At 43.5% G+C, this 22,300-nt stretch overlaps 1 protein-coding gene across 1 annotated transcript in view; it reads right to left on the bottom strand.

Moving 5' to 3' along the window:
* EXOC6B (exocyst complex component 6B) overlaps positions 1 to 19,809 on the bottom strand; it is a 412,654-nt gene extending 392,845 nt beyond the window's left edge. The window contains exon 1 of the mRNA XM_083861793.1: positions 19,618 to 19,809. Coding sequence (XP_083717919.1) covers positions 19,618 to 19,730 — 113 coding nt within the window. The 5' untranslated portion in view covers positions 19,731 to 19,809. The remainder of the gene's footprint in view (positions 1 to 19,617) is intronic.
* Between the last annotated feature and the right edge of the window lie 2,491 nt (positions 19,810 to 22,300).

Genomic DNA, 22,300 nt, shown 5'->3' with positions numbered 1-22,300 from the left:
AGGATCGGGACACTGCACTCCTGACATACACCCTCCTCAGCGGGACGGGAGAGGGGCTGCAGGGAAAGGGATTGGAGGGAAAGGGATTGAAGGAAAAGGGGATTTAAGGATTTAATGGAAAGGGAAAAAAGGATTTAAAGAAAAGGGAGAAAAGGATTTAAAGAAAAGGGAGAAAAGGATTCAAGGAAAAGGGGAAAATGGAGTCAAGGAAAAGGGGATTGAAGGAAAAGGGGATGGAAGGAAAAGGGGGAAAGGGAGTCAAGGAAAAGGGATTGAAGGATTCAAGGAAAAGGGGATTGATTGAAGGAAAAGGGGATTGATTGAAGGAAAAGGGGATTTAAGGATTTAATGGAAAGGGAAAAAAGGATTTATGGAAAAGGGGATTGAAGGAAAAGGGGATTTATGGAAAAGGGGATTTATGGAAAAGGGGATTGAAGGAAAAGGGGATTGAAGGAAAAGGGGATTCAAGGAAAAGGGGATTTATGGAAAAGGGGATTGAAGGAAAAGGGGATTGAAGGAAAAGGGGATTGAAGGAAAAGGGGATTTATGGAAAAGGGGATTGAAGGAAAAGGGGATTGAAGGAAAGGGGGATTGAAGGAAAAGGGGATTCGAGGAAAAGGGGATTCGAGGAAAAGGGGATTCGAGGAAAAGGGGATTCGAGGAAAAGCGGATTCGAGGAAAAGGGAAAAGGGGATTGAAGGAAAAGGGGATTTATGGAAAAGGGGATTGAAGGAAAAGGGGATTGAAGGAAAAGGGGATTTATGGAAAAGGGGATTGAAGGAAAAGGGGATTCAAGGAAAGGGGGATTCGAGGAAAAGGGGATTCGAGGAAAAGGGGATTCGAGGAAAAGGGAAAAGGGGATTGAAGGAAAGGAGGATTGATTGAAGGAAAAGGGGATTTAAGGATTTAATGGAAGGGCAGAAAAGGATTGAAGGAAAAGGAAAAAAGGATTGAAGGAAAACGGAGAAAGGGATTGAAGGAAAAAGGGAATGAAGGGAAAGAGGGAAAGGGATTCAAGGAAAAGGGGATTCAAGGAAAAGGGGGAAGGAGATTGAAGGAAAGGGGAATTGAAGGAAAAGGAGATTGACTGAAGGAAAAGAGGATTTAAGGATTTAAGAAAAAGGGAAAAAAGGATTTAAGGAAAAGGGAAAAGGGGATTGAAGGAAAAGGGGGATTGAAGGAAAAGGGGGATTGAAGGATTTAATGGAAAGGGAAAAAAGGACTGAAGGAAAAGGAAAAAAGGATTGAAAGAAAACGGAGAAAGGGATTGAAGGAAAAGCGGATTGAAGGAAAAGAGGGAAAGGGATTTAAGGAAAAGGTGGGAAGGGGATTCAAGGAAAAGGGGATTCAAGGAAAAGGGGGAAGGGGATTGAAGGAAAAGGGGATTTAAGGATTTAAGAAAAAGGGAAAAAGGATTTAAGGAAAAGGGAAAAAAGGATTGGAGGAAAAGGGGATTGAAGGAAAAGGGGATTGAAGGAAAAGGGAATTGAAAGAAAAGGGGAAAAGGGAGTCAATGAAAATGGGAAAAGGGGATTGAAGAAAAAGGGAAAAAAGGATTGAAGGAAAAGGGAAAAAAGGATTTAATGGAAAGGAAAAAAGGGATTTATGGAAAAGGGGATTGAAGGAAAAGGGAGAAAAGGATTTATGGAAAAGGGGATTGAAGGAAAAGGGAGAAAGGGATTCAAGGAAAAGGGGATTGAAGGAAAAGGGAGAAGGGGATTCAAGGAAAATATCAGTGGCATAAATTAAAATATCAGGGGTACAAATTAAGAAAATCAATGGCATAATTAGAAATTTAAAAACTCAGTGGCATAAATTAAAAACCAATTGAATAAATCAGGAAAATCAGCGGCATAAATTAAAAAACCAATTGAATAAATTAAAATATCAGCAGGATAAATTGAAAAACCAGATGCATAAATTAAAATCTCAGCAGTATAAATGGAAAAAGCAGATGTAGAAATGAAAATCTCAGCAGTATAAATGGAAAAAGCAGATGTAGAAATGAAAATCTCAGTGGCAGGTGGGAGCAGAGAAAGGCCCAAAGCCCAGAAAAGGAAACAAGCCCCAGGAACAGGGAAATGCCTGGAATTCCTGGGGAGCTCAAAGCTGCAATTCCCGGCTAAAAATAAAAATAAAAATAAAAACTCAGCCAAAGGGTCCTGAACCTGTTTGTGCTTCAATCAGGGATGGAACTGCTTGTTTTATACAGAAATCTGGGGATGGAATGATGGAAAAAATTCTGTATTCCACACAGAAATCTGGGAATGTAATAATGGGATAAATTCCATATTGCACACAGAAATGTGGGAATGTAATGATGGAAAAATTCCATATTTTACACAGGAATCTGGGAATGTAATAATGGAATAAATTCCATATTTCACACAGGAAAATCCTGGAATATCCTCAAGGGATAAATTCCATATTTCACACGTAAATCTGGGAATACAATGATGGAAAAATTCCATATTTCACACAGGAATCTGGGAATGTAATAATGGGATAAATTCCATATTCCACACAGGAAAATCCTGGACTATCCTGCCCATTCCAGCCTCACCCACAACATCCCAAACCCTTTTCCCAATCCCTCCTGTCCCTGGATTTCCTCCCACCAGGATTTCCCCACGGAATTCCTGCTGCCAACACCTTTCCCTGCTCTGACCCCACCAGGACTTTATTTGGGATCATTTTCTCTCCCTGATTTTATTTTTTATTATTTTTCCACCCCAATTCCTGCTGCCTGTGCTCTGACCCCACCAGGACTCTTTATTTGGCATCATTTTCTCTCCCTAAATTTTATTTATTTTTATTTTTCCACCCCAATTCCCGCTGCCAACACCTTCCCCACCAGGACTTTTTATTTGGCATCATTTTCTCTCCCTAAATTTTATTTATTTTTATTTTTCCACACCAATTCCTGCTGCCAACACCTTCCCCACCAGGACTCTTTGTTTGGGATCATTTTCTCTCCCTAAATTTTATTTTTTTGTTATTTTTTCCACACTGGGCTCCGGGCCTGGCTGGGTCTCCACTTTTAAAAAAAAAAATTAAAAAAGCATTTCCTGCTTTTATTTCCAGTTTTCCATTTCTTTTCCTGGTCTGGGCACTGCCTGCAGCCTCTGCTGGGCAGTTTAACCCCAGGGAGAATTAAATCAGGGTTTGGTTTTATTCTCTTTAAAATTCAGGATAATCAGGGAGCAAAACAAGCTCTGAAACATCATTACCCCTCATATTTTGTGTTTTAAGTCCATTATTTTAATTTATTAATTATTTAATTTTATTTATTTATTTATTATTAAATTTCTTAATTTATTATTTTATTATTTTTTAGGGTTTCCAATAAAAATTCAAGCCCTGCCTGATGTGGAGAAGAATTTATCAAAGTATCCTGCACATCAAACTTCTGCAGCAAACCCAGCACTAAAAATAAAAAAGAAAATAAAAATAATTCTGATTTTGCTCTTAACCCTCTCTGCAGTTTAACCCCAGGGAGAATTAAATCAGGGTTTGGTTTTATTCTCTCTAAAATTCAGGATAATCAGGGAGCAAAATAAGCTCTGAAACATCATTACCCCTCATATTTTGTGGTTTAAGTCCATTATTTTAATTTATTAATTATTTAATTTTATTTATTTATTTATTTATTATTTTTATTTATTATTATTTTATTATTTTTTAGGGTTTCCAATAAAAATTCAAGCCCTGCCTGATGTGGAGAAGAATTTATCAAAGTATCCTGCACATCAAACTTCTGCAGCAAACCCAGCACTAAAAATAAAAAAGAAAATAAAAATAATTCTGATTTTGTTCTCGACCTGCTGTGCAGTTTAACCCCAGGGAGAATTAAATCAGGGTTTGGTTTTATTCTCTTTAAAATTCAGGATAATCAGGGAGCAAAACAAGCTCTGAAATATCATCACCCCTCATATTTTGTGTTTTAACCCCATTATTTTTATTTATTAATTATTTAATTTTATTTATTTATTTATTATTAACTTTATTAATAAGACACAAAGCTCAATTCCAGAGAGAAAAACCTAAAAAAAACCAAAATTGATTTAGGATTGGATATTAAAAAGCCACAACCACACCAGGATCACCAACAGACAGATGATTTAAAAAAAAAATAACTAAAAAAAATTTCATTTCAAGGTTATTTTATGTGAAGTTCTATTATTAGGGGAGACTCAAAACAGGAATTAAATTAGATTTTCCTTCCCAGGAGAGAATATTCAGTCACGCCATAAATTTAGGTTAAGAAACAATATCCAGAAATGAAAATTAAGTGTAAAAAACTCAATATTTTAAGGACATAAAGTAGGTTTTTCCTCCCACCACTATTTTTAGCTGCTTTGACCCTCCTTGAACTGCACGAAAATAATGAAAGAATTTTATTTAAAAAACTCTCCTGACGTGTTTTAGCCAATCCAGGGATGTGTCAGCCCTGGAGTTTCCCTTCCAGAGAAAAATTGGGAATTTTGTGCCAAGGAAAAAAGGGAGGGGTTTGTCTGGAGCTGCTCCATCCATGGCCTGGCACAAACTGGGAAAGGGAAATTTGGGAATTTGGAGTTTTGCTGCCCAAGGAACAGAGAAAAGGAATTTGGGGTTGGGTTTGACAGGGAGAAAAAAATCAAAGGTAAAATTTTGGTTTTTTAGAGAATTTCACTGCAGGGAGAGAAAGAGGAAGAGGAGGAGGATTGGGAGAAAATTTTGGAATTTTGTGCCAAGGGAAAGAGGGAGGGGATTGTCTGGAACTGCTCCATCCATGGCCTGGCACAAACTGGGAATTTGGGAATTTGGAGTTTTGCTGCTCAAGGGACAGAGGAGAAAAGGAATTTGGGGTTGGGTTTGACAGGGAGAAAAAAATCAAAGGCAAAATTTTGTTTTTTTAGAGAATTTCACTGCAGGGAGAGAAAGAGGAAGAGGACGAGAACTGGGAGAAAATTTTGGAATTTTCTGTGAAAGAGGAGGAGGATTTGGAGAAAATTTTGGAATTTTGTGCCAAGGAAAAGAGGGAGGGGATTGTCTGGAACTGCTCCATCCATGGCCTGGCACAAACTGGGAATGGGAAATTTGGGAATTTGGGAATTTGGAGTTTTGCTGCTCAAGGAACAGAGAAATGGAAAAGAGGAGAAAAGGAATTTGGGGTTGGGTTTAACAGGGAGAAAAAAAATCAAAGGAAAAATTTTGGTTTTGAGAGAATTTTACTGCAGGGACAGAAAGAGGAAGAGGACGAGAACTGGGAGAAAATTTTGGAATTTTCTGTGAAAGAGGAAGAGGAGGAGGATTGGGAGAAAATTTGGAATTTTGTGCCAAGAAAAAGAGGGTGAGGATTGTCTGGAGCTGCTCCATCCATGGCCTGGCACAAACTGGGAATTTGGGAATTTGGAGTTTTGCTGCTCAAGGAACAGAGAAAAGGAATTTGGGGTTGGGTTTGACAAGGAGAAAAAAATCAAAGGTAAAATTTTGGTTTTTTAGAGAATTTTACTGCAGGGAGAGAAAGAGGAAGAGGAGGAGGATTGGGGGATAAAGGATGGAAGGAAAGGGGACATTGGGCTGGGATCTTGGGCAGGAATTGCTGGGAATGGAATTCCCACATTTGCTGGGGCTGCCCCTGGATCCCTGGGAATGTCCCAGGCCAGGCTGGATCCACCTGGGACAGTGGGAGGTGTCCCCACCCATCCCAGGGGGGGAATAAATGAACTTTAAGGTCCCTCCAAGCCAATCCTGAGGATGATGAGCAGGAAAATCCAGAAGGTTCAAGGGTCACTCTGGGATTTTCTGTCCTCACTGAGGGATCCCAGCACGGAGTTTGGATTTCTCCCCAAGGCAGGAAAATCCCAATCTGGACTTTGGGCTTTGGATCCACCTGGGACAGTGGGAGGTGTCCCTGCCCAAGGATTACTCTCTGGAATTATTCCTGAGTGATCATTCTTGTGTAATTATTCCCTGGATTTATTCCCGGGTGATCATTCCCTGGATTTTTTCCTAAGGGATCATTCCCTGGATTTATTCTGGGGTGTTAATTCCCTGGATTTATTTCTGAGTGATTATTCTCTGGATTTATTCCTGGGTCATTATTCCCTGGATTTATTCCTGGGTGATCATTACCTAGATTTATTCCTAAGGGATTGTTCCCTGGATTTATTCTGGTGTGATTATTCTCTGGATTTATTCCTGAAGGATAATTCCTGAGTGATCATTCCCTGGATTTATTCCTGGGTGATTATTCCCTGTATTTATTCCTGAGTGATCATTCCTGAGTGATGATTCCCTGGATTTATTCCTGAAGGATAATTCCCTAAATTTATTCTGGGGTGATCATTCCCTAGATTTATTCCTGAGTGATTATTCCTGGGGAATCATTCCCTGGATTTATTCCTGTGTGATTATTCCCTGGATTTATTCTGGGGTGATCATTCCCTGGATTTATTCCTGGGTGATTATTCCCTGAATTTATTCTGGGGTGATCATTCCCTGGATTTATTCCTGAGTGATTATTCCTGGGTGATCATTCCCTGGATTTATTCCTGGGTGATTATTCCCTGGATTTATTCTGGGGTGATCATTCCCTGGATTTATTCCTGAGTGATCATTCCCTGGATTTATTCTGGGGTGATTATTCCCTGGATTTATTCCTGTGTGATCATTCCCTGGATTTATTCCTGTGTGATCATTCCTGGTTTAATTCCTGAGTGATCATTCCATGGATTTATTCCTGAGTGATTATTCCTGAGGAATCATTCCCTGGATTTATTCCTGAGTGATTATTCCCTGGATTTATTCTGGTGTGATTATTCCCTGGATTTATTCCTGTGTGATTATTCCTGGATTTATTCCTGTGTGATTATTCCCTGGATTTATTCCTGTGTGATCATTCCTGGTTTAATTCCTGTGTGATCATTCCCTGGATTTATTCCTGAGGGATCATTCTCTGGATTTATTCCTGAGTGATTATTCCCTGGATTTGTTCCTGAAGGATAATTCCTGGGTGTTCATTCCCTGGATTTATTCTGGGGTGATCATTCCCTGGATTTATTCCTTTGGGATTATTCCTGGATTTATTCTGGTGTGATTATTCCTGGATTTATTCCTGAGTGATTATTCCCTGGATTTATTCCTGAGTGATCATTCCATGGATTTATTCCTGGGTGATGATTCCCTGGATTTATTCCTGAGTGATCATTCCCTGGATTTATTCCCTTGGGATTATTCCTGGATTTATTCCCGAGTGCTGAGGGAATTCCTGATCCTCCCAGGGATTTTCTGGCCTTGTCCATCAGCTCTGGGTGACAGAGAGGAAGGAGACCCTGGACCCCCTTTGGGATTAAATGGATTTTTTCCTTTCCTCGTGCCAGGACTCACAAATGGCTCCTGCCTGTCCCAGGAATCGAAACAACCCAAAAATCATCTAAAAATCATCCCCAGAAATCTGTAAAACCCACTGAGAGGTGAGAGCTAAAAATCACCCTGAGTGCCCCAGACTTTCCAATCTCCAGTTCTTTTTTTTTTTTTTTTTTTTTTTGGGCAATAATTCATGGAATATCAACTCCCAACAAAGTCTGTCTAGACAACCCAGCGCTGGCCACTGTAAATTTAAATTGTCTGCTCATAAAAACCTCCCAGGAGCTTTTGAAAAGTCTTTCAACTCGTTTTTCCTGCCACCCACACGGGGAAATCTGCAAAAAAAAAAAAAAAAAAAAAAACCAAACAACCAAAAAAACCCACCCCAAATCCTGATTTTTTTTTTTTTTCCCTCCTGAAAAGCAGCCTGGTGTGTCTATAAATAAATTATTTTTAAAGTAGAGTTCTTTGCAGTGCTGCTGGAATTGTGTTTTCTTTCCCTCCTGCTCAGGTTGGTGTTGTGCAGCTCCCACGTTTTTTGGTGGGGAGGAAAAAAAAAAAAAAAATCAGGGATTTTTTGATTTTTTTTTTTTTTTCCTGGGAAATAATCAGCATTTTTGATCTGGACAGGTCTGGCTTAATGTCTGAAGGAATAATCCTTAAATTATCCCAGATTTTTATGGATAATTTCCCCATGCCCCAGTGCTGAGATTCTACAAACACCTCCAAGATATAAATTCTTTTAATTCCCAGAACTCCTTTTCTCCAGCCCTGCTGCAATTCCACAACAAAAATCAGGAATTTTTCTTGGGAAATAATCACCATTTATAATCCAGACAGGTCTGGCTTAATGTCTGAAGGAATAATCCTTAAATTATCCCAGATTTTATGGATAATTTCCCCATGCCCCAGTGCTGAGATTCTACAAACACCTCCAAGATATGAATTTTTTTAATTCCCAGGACTCCTTTTCTCCAGCCCTGCTGCAATTCCTGAATGAAAATCAGGAATTTTTCCTGGAAAATAATTGACATTTAAGGTCCAGACAGGTCTGGCTTAATGTGTTATTCCTGTGATGGAATATCCCTAAATTATCCCAGATTTTATGGATAATTTCTCCTCCCCAGTGCTGAGATTCTGCAAGATGTGAATTCTTTTAATTTCCAGAACTTCTTTTTTCCCAGCCCTGCTGCAATTCCAGAACAAATATCAGGAATTTTTCTTGAGAAATAATCACCATTTATGATCTGGCTCAATGTCTGAAGGAATATCCTTGAGTTATCCCAGATTTTATGGATAATTTCTCCTCCCCAGTGCTGAGATTCTGCAAGATGTGAATTCTTTTAATTCCCAGAACTTCTTTTCTCCAGCCCTGCTGCAATTCCACAACAAAAATCAGGAATTTTTTTCTGGGAAATAATCAGCAGGTTTAGGCTGTCAAAGAGGGTTATGACCAGGTTTAACTCACTCATATTTTGGATTTTTTGCCTTCCAAGGCACAGGTTTTTAATGAATTCCCATTTTTCTGCTGGCAGAGCTTTTTGCTGGCTGTTCTTACCACTCTCCTCACTCAGCTCTCACCTTCCAGGGATGTTCTGGAATGGTCAGGGGGTTCTGGACTCTCCAGGGATGTTCTGGAATGGTCAGAGGGTTCTGGACTCTCCAGGGATGTTCTGGAATGATCAGGGGGTTCTGGACTCTCCAGGGATGTTCTGGAATGGTCAGGGGGTTCTGGACTCTCCAGGGATGTTCTGGAATGATCAGGGGGTTCTAGACTCTCCAGGGATGTTCTGGAATGATCAGGGGGTTCTGGACTCTCCAGGGATGTTCTGGAATGGTCAGAGGACTCTGATTTCTCAGGGATGTTCTGGAATGATCAGGGGGTTCTGGACTCTCCAGGGATGTTCTGGAATGATCAGAGGGTTCTGGACTCTCCAGGGATGTTCTGGAATGATCAGGGGGTTCTGGACTCTCCAGGGATGTTCTGGAATGATCAGGGGGTTCTGGACTCTCCAGGGATGTTCTGGAATGATCAGGGGGTTCTGGACTCTCCAGGGATGTTCTGGAATGATCAGAGGGTTCTGTTAAGGGGTCTCTCACCTTCCATGGATGATTCTGGAATGATCAGAGGGCTCTGACCTTCCAGGGATGTTCTGGAATGATCAGAGGACTCAGGATATAAATTTATTTCCCTGGAGATGTGTCCAGAGCCTTGGGGACATCCCCTGCCCTGTTTGCCCTGAATTTTGCCCCTGGCTGGTGGCACTGCTGGTCCCCAGGGCTGATTTTCTCATTTCTGGAGGGTTTTTAAAGCCTTGACAAAAGGGTTTGTCCCCTCTGAGTGTCCCTGGGACACTTTTCCCTGTCCCTTTGTCACTTAATCCTCCCTCAGAGCTCCTCTGCAGCTTTTTGGCTTTGGAGCCCATCCAAGGGCAGGGTTCTGTGTCCTCTGCAGAATGTCACCTCCCTGGTGGAAAACTCCACATTAATTTTATTATTATTACATTTTTATTCTGGTTTTGGGTTTTTTTTTTCATAGTTAATTTGGGTGTCCACATCCCCTCTGGTTAAAAAAATGTAGCTCTTCTCAAGAGTCCTACAGAAGGAAATTTGGGAATCTCCTTTGCTCTATTGTGCTTTTTAATATATTTATTAACTATTCCTTAAAAGAACAAATAAAAAATTCCTTATTTCTACTTTGCCCAGTCATGTAGAGGAGCTGAAGGAGAACTCCCACTCCCTCCCTCTGGCAGCTTTTCCTGATTTATTCTGATTTATTCTGATATTAACTAATGAGCTCTTCAAATTATAAAAGATAATTTGAATTTTGCACTTGTGCTTAGCTGCAATCCAACCTCTTGAATTTTCCAGGGTAGGAATATTATTATTTTTTTTCTTTTTATTCCTTAAAATTCTCCTCTGCTGCTGTTTAACCCCAGTGAGAGGAGGGTGAATGTTAAAATTCTCTTTTCAGAGTTACCTCAGAGCACAGAAATGGTTTTGCTGCCACCCACCAGCATTTAATGCTTTGAGCTGCTCCTTTGGAATTCCTTTTTTTTTGGAACCCCACAGAGCTGTAATTCCCTGGGATATGGGGTGGGGACAGTTTTACCCCTTTTCCCACCGAGGTTTGGGTGTTTTATCCCATCAGGATAAAAGATCAGCTCAGGTTTAGGGTGGAGGAGCAGCACTTCCCACTGTGGGGTTTATCCTTTGGGGACAGAAAATCCCTGAGCAAACCCAAACCCTAAACCCTGGCACTGCTCCCTGTGGGGGGGGGGGGAAAAGGGTTTGGGATTGGGGCAGGCAGGGTGAGCCCACCCTGTATGGGTGACCCCATTTAGGATGGGGAGGGTGAGCCCACCCTGTATGGGTGACCCCATTTGGGATGGGGAGGGTGAGCCCACCCTGTATGGGTGACCCCATTTAGGATGGGGAGGGTGACCCCACTCTCCATGGGTGACCCCATTTAGGATGGGGTAGGTGACCCCACTCTCCATGGGTGGCCCCATTTAGGATGGGGAGGGTGAGCCCACCCTGTATGGGTGACCCCATTTAGGATGGGGTAGGTGACCCCACTCTCCATGGGTGACCCCATTTAGGATGGGGAGGGTGAGCCCACCCTGTATGGGTGACCCCATTTAGGATGGGGAGGGTGACCCCACTCTCCATGGGTGACCCCATTTGGGATGGGGAGGGTGAGCCCACCCTGTATGGGTGGCCCCATTTGGGATGGGGAGGGTGAGCCCACCCTGTATGGGTGACCCCATTTAGGATGGGGAGGGTGAGCCCACCCTGTATGGGTGACCCCATTTAGGATGGGGAGGGTGAGCCCACCCTGTATGGGTGACCCCATTTAGGATGGGGAGGGTGAGCCCACCCTGTATGGGTGACCCCATTTGGGATGGGGAGGGTGAGCCCACCCTGTATGGGTGACCCCATTTAGGATGGGGAGGGTGACCCCACTCTCCATGGGTGACCCCATTTAGGATGGGGAGGGTGAGCCCACCCTGTATGGGTGACCCCATTTAGGATGGGGAGGGTGAGCCCACCCTGTATGGGTGACCCCATTTGGGATGGGGAGGGTGAGCCCACCCTGTATGGGTGACCCCATTTAGGATGGGGTAGGTGACCCCACTCTCCATGGGTGGCCCCATTTGGGATCAGGAGAGTGATCCCACCCCCAATGGGTGACCCTATTTGAGATGGGCAAGGTGACCCCATTTGGGATCAGGAGGGTGGGACACCTCCCCCGTCCCAGGCCCTGGGCACTGCCAGCCCCAGTGTGAAAAACAGAGTTTACTTTTTTTTTTTGGTAATTTTTAAGAAATGGGTTTATTAAGAAAAAAAAAAAATTAAAAAAAACAATTAAGAAACAGAAGAAGCAAATGGAAATACCGTCAGCATTCAACCAAGTCCGCAACTTGCTGTTTCAGAAGTTTCTTTAAATCCTCTTTCTATTGCATTAGTCTTGTTGAACAGTCGTATTTTTTCATAAACTAATTTTTATAATCTAAGAACTGTTTTGCATAAGTCTTTCTTTGAGTCTGCTGTTTTAGGGCATGGATGTTTTTTAGCAGCGTCTTCATTGTCACCTCCAGCTCAGGTTTTAGTCCATACTTGCTTCAGACAGTAAATGCTGCGAGTTTTTATATCAATAACAGGATTTTCTTTAAGTGTTATCCTGAGCAAACAGACACTTTAAGCACGTTATATCAACTATTGCCACTGTGCCTAATTCTCTTTACTAAAGCAGAAATAAAAACTTATATCCTCACCACAAAGCTACTGATCATAGAGCATACAGCTTGCAAAAAGCCAAATTTATATGATACAGTTAGAACTCACAGCAAATGTGAGAATTCCAGCTCTCTCAGGCAGCAATTCCTTCCCAATATTCCATAAAAATCTCCCCTTTCCCAGTGGGATCCATTCCCTGTGTCCTGTCCCTGCAGCCCTTGGCCCCAGTCCCTCTCCAGCTCTCCTGGAGTTTTCCCCTTCAGGGACTCTGAGCATTCCCTGCACTTTTCCCTTCTCCAGGGGAACATTCCCAGCTCTCCCAGAGCAGAGGGGCTCCAGAATAATCCTGGGATGGTTTGGCTGGGAAAGGACCTTAAATCCCATCCCATTCCCATCCCATCCATGGGCAGGGACAATTCCCACTGTCCCAGGTGGATCCAAAGCCCAAAGTCCAGATTGGGATTTTCCTGCCTTGGGGAGAAATCCAAACTCCGTGCTGGGATCCCTCAGTGAGGACAGAAAATCCCAGAGTGACCCTTGAACCTTCTGGATTTTCCTGCTCATCATCCTCAGGATTGGCTTGGAGGGACCTTAAAGTTCATTTATTCCGGCCTTATCCCAGCTCTGAGCTCTGCAAAGTCCCATTTTCATTTCAGGATTGTGTATCAAGCCCAGCCTGGCTGATGAATTCCCACCTGAGTCAAACATTCCTGATTTTCCCAGCAGGAAAACCAGCCCTGATAAAGCCTGGAGCACCAGGGAACAACCTGGAAAACAAATAAACACCTGGAGGGAATAAAAGTCAGGGAGGGGAGTGTTTGCACAGGGAACAAAAGGCACAGAATTGGGCAGGGAATAAAAACAATCACCTGGAAATTGTTAAAGAGGACAAAAAAAAATCATCAAATCAGGTAGGGAATTACAAAAATCACCTGGAAATCATTTCCAGAGAACACAAAATCCATCAAATTGGACAAGGAATTACAAAAATCACCCAGAAATCATTTCCAAATCCACTAAATCAGGCAGAGAATTACAAAAATCACCTGGAAATCATTTAAAGAGGACAAAAAATCCACTAAATCAGGCAAGAAACTACAAAAATCACCTGGAAATCATTTAAGAGGACAAAAAAATCATAAAATCAGGCAGGGACTAACAAGAATAACCTGGAAATCATTTCCAAAGCCACCAAATCAGGCAGGGAATTACAAGAATCATCTGGAAATAATTTCCAGGGAACACAAAATCCACCAAATTGGGCAGAGAATTACAAAAAACACCTGGAAATCATTTAAAGAGGACAAAAAAAAAAATCATAAAATTAGGCAGGGAATCACAAAAATCACCTGGAAATCATTTCCAAAGCCACCAAATTGGACAGAGAATACCAAGAATCACCTGAAAATCATTTAAAGAGGACAAAAATGCCACTAAATCAGGCAGGGAATCACAAAAATCACCTGGAAATCATTTAAGAGAACACAAAAGCCACTAAATCAGGCAGGGAATAAAAAGAATCGCCTGGAAATCATTTAAAGAGAAGAAAAACCCACTAAATTGGACAGGGAATTACAAAAATCACCTGGAAATCTTTTCCAAAGCCACAGAACAGGCAGGGAATATAAAGAATCACCTGGAAATCATTTAAAGAGGACAAAAAAATCATAAAATTAGGCAGGGACTAACAAGAATCACCTGGAAATCATTTCCAAAGAACAAAAAAATCCACTAAATCAGGCAAGAAACTACAAAAATCACCTGGAAATCATTTCCAGAGAACACAAAATCCACAGAACAGGCAGGGAATAAAAAGAATCACCTGGAAATTATTTAAGAGGACAAAAAAGTCATAAAATCAGGCAGGGACTAACAAGAATAACCTGGAAATCATTTCCAAAGCCACCAAATCAGGCAGGGAATTACAAAAATCTCCTGAAAATTGTTTAAAGAGAAGAAAAAGCCACTAAATCATGCAGGGAATAAAAAGAATCACCTGAAAATCATTTAAGAGAACAAAAATGCCACAGAATTGGACAAGGAATTACCAAAATCACCTGGAAATTATTTCCAAATCCACCAAATCAGGCAGGGAATAAAAAGAATCACCTGGAAATCATTTAGAGAAGACAAAAAAAGTCATAAAATCAGGCAGGGACTAACAAGAATAACCTGGAAATCATTTCCAAAGCCACCAAAACAGTCATGGAATTACAAGAATCACCTGGAAATCATTTAAAGAGAAGAAAAATCCACCAAATCAGGCAGGGAATAAAAAGAATCACCTGGAAATCATTTCCAGAGAACACAAAATCCACCAATTCCTGCCTGGAGCTCCAAAAATTCCCAGTTTTAGTCCCAAATTCCCATTTTTAGTCCCAATTCCCTCCTGGAGCTCCAAAAATTCCCAGTTTTAGTCCCAAATTCCCATTTTTAGTCCCAATTCCTGCCTGGAGCTCCCAAATTCCCATTTTTAGTCCCAAATTCCCATTTTTGGTCCCAATTCCTGCCTGGAGCTCCAAAAATTCCCATTTTTAGTCCCAAATTCCCATTTTTAGTCCCAATTCCTGCCTGGAGCAGCCTCAGGGCTACAATAAATCTCCTTTTTTTTGCAGCAATTCCTGCCCTTTTCCCTCTGGGAATATCTGCCCGGAGCTCAGAAAAACCCAGCTCTGCACCAGTAAAACCCAAATTCTGTGACAAAAAGGGTCAGGAAATAACAAAAACCCAATTTTGCACCAATAAAAACCAAATTCTGCACCAATAAAAGCCAAATTCTGCAACAAAAAGGGTCAGGAAGTGATAAAAACACAATTCTACAAACCGCAGGGGCCAGGAACTTATAAAAACAAATTCTACAAACCAAAGGAACCAATAAAACCCAAATTCTGCACCAATAAAAGCCCAATTTTGCACCAATAAAAGCCAAATTTCGCAAACCAGAGGCATCAGGAACCAATAAAATTCCAATTCTGCACCAATAAAAACCAAATTCTGCAACCAAAAGGGTGAGGAAATTACAAAAGTGCAATTCTACAAACCAAATGTGTCAGGAAGGGATAAAAACACAATTCTGCAAACCAAAGGAACCCAGAAAAGCCAAATTCTGCACCAATAAAAAGCCAAATTCTGTAACAAAAAGGGTCAGGAACTGATAAAAAAACCCAATTCTGCAAAGCAAAGGGGTCAGGAACTGATAAAAATCAATTTTGCAAACCAAAGGAACCAATAAAACCCCAACTGTACAAACCAAAGGCATCAAGAACCAATAAAACCCAAATTCTGCACCAATAAAAGCCAAATTTTGCAAACCAAAGGGGTCAGGAAGTGATAAAAATACAATTCTACAAACCCAAGGGGTCAGGAACCCACAAAACCCAAATTTTGCACCAATAAAAGCCCAAATTCTACAACAAAAAGGGTCAGAAACCCACAAAAGCTCAATTTTGCACCAATAAGAGCCAAATTCTGCACCAATAAAAGTCAAATTCTGTAACAAAAAGGGTCAGGAACCCATAAAAGCCCAATTTTGGACCAATAAAAACCAAATTTTGCAAACCAAAGGGGTCAGGAACCAATAAAAACTCAATTTTGCACCAATAAAAACCAAATTCTGCACAAATAAAAGCCAAATTCTGCAACAAAAAGGGTCAGGAAGTGATAAAAACACAATTCTACAAACCACAGGGGCCAGGAACTTATAAAAACAAATTCTACAAACCAAAGGAACCCATAAAACCCAAATTCTGCACCAATAAAAGCCCAATTTTGCACCAATAAAAGCCAAATTTCACAAACCAGAGGCATCAGGAACCAATAAAATTCCAATTCTGCACCAATAAAAACCAAATTCTGCAACAAAAAGGGTGAGGAAATTACAAAAGTGCAATTCTACAAACCAAATGTGTCAGGAAGGGATAAAAACACAATTCTGCAAACCAAAGGAACCCATAAAAGCCAAATTCTGCACCAATAAAAGCCAAATTCTGCACCAATAAAAGCCAAATTCTGCACCAATAAAAGCCAAATTCTGTAACAAAAACGGTCTGGAACTGATTAAAAAACCAGTTCTGCAAACCAAAGGGGTCAGGAACTGATAAAAATCAATTTTGCAAACCAAAGGATCCAATAAAACCCCAACTGTACAAACCAAAGGCATCAGCAACCAATAAAATCCCAATTCTGCGCCAATAAAAACCAAATTCTGCAAACCAAAGGGGTCAGGAAGTGATAAAAATACAATTCTACAAACCCAAGGGGTCAGGAACCCACAAAACCCAAATTTTGCACCAATAAAAGCCCAAATTCTACAACAAAAAGGGTCAGAAACCCACAAAAGCTCAATTTTGCACCAATAAGAGCCAAATTCTGCACCAATAAAAGCCAAATTCTGTAACAAAAATGGTCAGGAACCCAGAAAAGCCCAATTTTGGACCAATAAAAACCAAATTTTGCAAACCAAAGGGGTCAGGAACCAATAAAAACTCAATTTTGCACCGATAAAAACCAAATTCTGCACCAATAAAACCCAAATTCTGCAACAAAAAGGGTCAGGAACTGATAAAAAAACCCCAATTCTGCAAACCAAAGGGGTCAGGAACTGATAAAAATCAATTTTGCAAACCAAAGGAACCAATAAAACCCCAATTGTACAAACCAAAGGCATCAAGAACCAATAAAACCCAAATTCTGCACCAATAAAAGTCAAATTCTGCAAACCAAAGGGGTCAGGAAGTGATAAAAATACAATTCTACAAACCCAAGGGGTCAGGAACCCACAAAACCCAAATTTTGCACCAATAAAAGCCCAAATTCTACAACAAAAAGGGTCAGAAACTCACAAAAGCTCAATTTTGCACCAATAAGAGCCAAATTCTGCACCAATAAAAGTCAAATTCTGTAACAAAAATGGTCAGGAACCCATAAAAGCCAATTCTGCACCAATAAAACCAAATTCTCATGAAATTCTCATGAAATTTTCATGAAATCCTCTGTTAATTCTCATTAAATTCTCCGATAATTCTCACAAAATTCCCACAAAATTCCCACAAAATTCCCACAAAATTCTCTGTTAATTTTCATTAAATTCTCTTTTAATTCTCATTAAATTCTCATTAAATCCTCTGTCAATTCTCATAAAATTCTCAATAAATTCTCTGTCAAGTCTCAATAAATTCTCTCTTAATTCTCTCTTAATTCTCGTGAAATTCTCGTGAAATTCTCGTGAAATTCCCTGTAAATTCTCATGAAATTCTCTGTAAATTCTCATGAAATTCTCATTAAATTCTCATTAAATTCTCTTTTAACTCTCATGAAATTCTCTTTTAATTTTTATAAAATTCTGTCAATTCTCATGAAATTCTCGTGAAATTCTCTGGAAATTCCCTGTCAATTCCCTGTCAATTTTCATGAAATTCTCTGTTAATTCTCATGAAATTCTCATTAAATTCTCTGTCAATTCTCATTAAATCCCCCCATCCACCAGAGAATTAATAAAACCCCAATTTTCTCTGAGCTCAGACACTCTGGAGTGTTTTTCCACTTCAAAAATCCACTTTTAATATGGAGGAAGGAGAAGGAGCTGCACTTTGTCCCCTGAAATGAGGAAAATAAAAACCCCACCCTGGCAGGTCCCACCCAAACCAAACCAGCTCCTGCAGGAAAAGAAAAATAAAATAATAATAATAATAATAATAATAATAATAATAATAATAATAATAAATCTCCCGCAGGAAAATAAAAATAAAATAATAATAAATCTCCTGCAGGAAAATAAAAATAAAATAATAATAATAATAAATCTCCTGCAGAAAAATAAAATAATAATAATAATAATAAATCTCATTTCCAGAAGGTGTTTGGTTCACCTGGAGAAGCTTCATGGGAAAAGTTCAGGAAGAAAAACACAAAAAAATCCAAATAAACGAGGGATTTATGGGCAGTGCTGAAGTGACTCCAGAGCTCCAAATTCCCAGTTTTTCTTTCCCAGGAGCTGCAAATCCCAAACCTTGGCTTGGGAAAGAAGCCCCAGGAGATAAAAACTCCTGTTCCAAAGGAGTTAAGCCATTCCTAAAGCTAAACCATGTTCTAAACCAGGATTTTTGGGAAGTAGAAGCACAGAAATACAGAAATGAAATATTCCCACCTGGGGAAAGGAGGGAGAGGCTCCAGCCCCAAGCCCTGCCTTGGGAAAGGAGCCCCAGGGGATAAAAAATTCCTGTTCCAAAGGATTTAAGCCACCCCTAAAGCCAAACCCTGTTCTAAACCAGGATTTTAAGAAAGTGGAGACACAGAAATTAAAGTTTCCTGCCCTGGGGAAAGGAGGGAGAGGCTCCAACCCTCCAGCCCTGGCTTGGGAAATCAGCCCCAGGAGATAAAAAATTCCTGTTCCAAAGGAGTTAAACAGCTCCTAAAGCTAAACCATATTCTAAACCAGGATTTTTGGGAAATTAAAAGGTTCCTGCCCTGGGGAAAGGAGGGAGAGGCTCCAGCCTTGAGCCCTGGCTTGGGAAAGAAGCCCCAGGAGATAAAAAATTCCTGTTCCAAAGGAGTTAAGCCATTCCTAAAGCTAAACCCTGCTCTAAACCAGGATTTTTGGGAAGTGGAAGCACAGAAATACAGAAATGAAATATTCCCACCTGGGGAAAGGAGGGAGAGGCTCCAGCCCTGAGCCCTGCCTTGGGAAATCAGCCCCAGGGGATAAATCCTCCCTTTCCAAATGAGTTAAACAGCTCCTAAAGTTAAACCCAACTCCAAACCAGGATTTTAAGAAAGTGGAGACACAGAAATTAAAGTTTCCTGCCCCGATTCCCTCCTGGGCATCACCTGGAACCCCAAACCCCCCGGGACAGGCACCAAACTCAGCCTGAATTAAACTGAGATAACGCAGCTGATTTTCCTTTCCCGTCCGAGTGTTCCCATCCCTCCTGTGGCTCTCAGAACTAAAAAAAGAGCTGGAAATATCCTTTATAGATCTGAACTAACACACACACACCTCTCAGCCAAGATTTGGGGCGGATTCGGAAGGGTTTTTTTGGGAGAACTTTGAATTATCTCGGAATCTCAGGGCAGCGATGCTGAGTCGGTCCAGCAAAACGGGGATTGGATGGGGATAATTTATCTAAAATAATCCTTTTTTTTTTTTTTTAAGAAATGGGGTGATTCCTCATCAACAGAAGGCACAGGGGTCAAAGCTGCCAAAGCCCCCCACCAAAATAATAATAATAATAATAATAATAATAATAATAATAAAGCGGCGGTTCCAGAGGGACGGGAAGGAGATGACGGAGCAGGGAAGGAGTTGGGGCTGTCCCAGGTTGGAGATGTGATCTTGGGGAGAAGGGGAAGGATGGGGAAGGAGGGGGAACAAAGCACTGAGGGGTCCCCGGTGCGGACGGAGGTGACACAAACACACACACACACAGTGACAAAGGGCACAGCGCCTTCCCCGCAGCCCCAGCCCCAGGAACACCCTCCAGGGTCCCCGAGCTGCCAGGGACAGGCTGTCCCCCCTCGCTGTCCCCCCACCTGAGCGTGGGGCCGATACAGGCCGTGTCCGTGCTCTCGATCTCCCGCAGGATCCGCTCGTGCTCCGCCGCCGTCTCCAGGCTCTCCAGCTCCGCCATCTTCGGCCGCTCCATGGGGGCCGCTCCACCTGCGCGGCCCCGCCCGGTACAGCCCGGCCCGGCCCGGTATGGCACGGCACGGCTCCCCGCTCGGCCCCCGCTCCGCCGCGCGGGGAACCACGGGAGATGTAGTGCGGGAGGGGCCGCGCCGCGCGGGGAACCATGGGAGATGTAGTCTGAGTAGGGGTGTGGCAGCGTGGGAGATGTAGTATGTGAAGGGGGAGAGCCGCAAAGCAACATGGGAGATGTAGTCTGTGAGAGGGGAGAGCCGCAAGGCAACATGGGAGATGTAGTCTGTGAGAGGGGAGAGCCGCAAGGCAACATGGGAGATGGAGTATGTGAGAGGGGAGAGCAGCAAGGCAACATGGGAGATGGAGTATGTGAGAGGGGAGAGCAGCAAGGCAACATGGGAGATGGAGTATGTGAGAGGGGAGAGCAGCAAGGCAACATGGGAGATGTAATCCAGGAGGGGACAGAGACGCGAGGTAACATGGGAGATGTAGTCCGGAAAAGGGGCGGGTCTGTGCGGCCGCTCCGCCCTGAGAGGGAGGGACGGAGCAGGAGAGGCGGCGGGGCTAAAGGAGACGGCGGGAGATTGAGTGGAGATGGTGTTGTAGCCCTGAGGGGACGCAGTTCCAGGGCTCGGAAACCTCCCTGAATGACACAGCGCCATGGCACAGTCACCGTGTCCTCGCCATGAGGGGACACAGCTCAGTGTCCTCCCCTGAGGGGACAGAGCTCAGTGTCCTCCCCTGAGGGGACAGAGCTCAGTGTCCTCCCTGAGGGGACACAGCTCCATGTCCTCCCCTGAGGGGACAGAGCTCAGTGTCCTCCCTGAGGGGACACAGCTCAGTGTCCTCCCCTGAGGGGACAGAGCTCAGTGTCCTCCCTGAGGGGACAGAGCTCAGTGTCCTCCCTGAGGGGACAGAGCTCAGTGTCCTCCCTGAGGGGACACAGCTCAGTGTCCTCCCCTGAGGGGACAGAGCTCAGTGTCCTCCCTGAGGGGACAGAGCTCAGTGTCCTCCCTGAGGGGACACAGCTCAGTGTCCTCCCCTGAGGGGACACAGCTCAGTGTCCTCCCTGAGGGGACACGGCTCAGTGTCCTCCCTGAGGGGACAGAGCTCAGTGTCCTCCCCTGAGGGGACAGAGCTCAGTGTCCTCCCTGAGGGGACACAGCTCAGTGTCCTCCCCTGAGGGGACAGAGCTCAGTGTCCTCCCTGAGGGGACACAGCTCAGTGTCCTCCCCTGAGGGGACAGAGCTCAGTGTCCTCCCTGAGGGGACACAGCTCAGTGTCCTCCCTGAGGGGACACAGCTCAGTGTCCTCCCTGAGGGGACACGGCTCCATGTCCTCCCCTGAGGGGACACAGCTCAGTGTCCTCCCTGAGGGGACACGGCTCAGTGTCCTCCCCTGAGGGGACAGAGCTCAGTGTCCTCCCTGAGGGGACACAGCTCAGTGTCCTCCCTGAGGGGACACAGCTCAGTGTCCTCCCCTGAGGGGACAGAGCTCAGTGTCCTCCCTGAGGGGACACAGCTCAGTGTCCTCCCTGAGGGGACAGAGCTCAGTGTCCTCCCTGAGGGGACACAGCTCAGTGTCCTCCCTGAGGGGACACGGCTCCATGTCCTCCCCTGAGGGGACACGGCTCAGTGTCCTCCCTGAGGGGACACGGCTCAGTGTCCTCCCTGAGGGGACACGGCTCCATGTCCTTCCCTGAGGGGACACAGCTCAGTGTCCTCCCTGAGGGGACACAGCCCCATGTCCTCCCCTGAGGGGACAGAGCTCAGTGTCCTCCCTGAGGGGACACAGCTCAGTGTCCTCCCTGAGGGGACACAGCCCCATGTCCTTCCCTGAGGGGACACAGCTCAGTGTCCTCCCCTGAGGGGACACAGCTCAGTGTCCTCCCTGAGGGGACACAGCTCAGTGTCCTCCCTGAGGGGACACGGCTCCATGTCCTTCCCTGAGGGGACACAGCTCAGTGTCCTCCCTGAGGGGACACAGCTCAGTGTCCTCCCCTGAGGGGCCACAGCTCAGTGTCCTCCCTGAGGGGACACAGCTCAGTGTCCTCCCCTGAGGGGACACAGCTCAGTGTCCTCCCTGAGGGGACACAGCTCCATGTCCTCCCTGAGGGGACAGAGCTCAGTGTCCTCCCCTGAGGGGACACAGCTCAGTGTCCTCCCTGAGGGGACACAGCCCCATGTCCTCCCCTGAGGGGACACAGCTCCATGTCTCAGACAGCTCTCTAAATGACACAGCGCCTTTCACAGTCTGTAACAAAACTGAGGCTTGAAATCAACTCCAAAGTCCCGGACCATTAACCCCAAAGTTTCAGGAATCTCTCCAGGCTCTGTGACAAACCTGAGGCTTGAAATCAACCCCAAAGTTTAGGAACATTAACCTCAAAGTTTCAGGAGTTTGTCCAGGCTCTGTAACAAAACTGAGGCTTGAAATCAACCCCAAAGTCCAGGACCATTAACCCCAAAGTTTCAGGACTCTGTCCTGGCTCTGTGACAAAACTGAGGTTTGAAATCAACCCCAGAGTTCCGGAATTGTCTATTTCAGGACTCAGTCCAGGCTCTGTAACAAACC

The sequence above is a fragment of the Zosterops lateralis genome, assembly GCF_965231275.1.
Source record: "Zosterops lateralis genome assembly, chromosome: 5".
In the NCBI taxonomy this organism is placed as follows: Eukaryota; Metazoa; Chordata; class Aves; order Passeriformes; family Zosteropidae; genus Zosterops; species Zosterops lateralis.
Note: the sequence above shows the minus strand (reverse complement) of the source record. Positions and strands in the feature narration are given on the sequence as shown.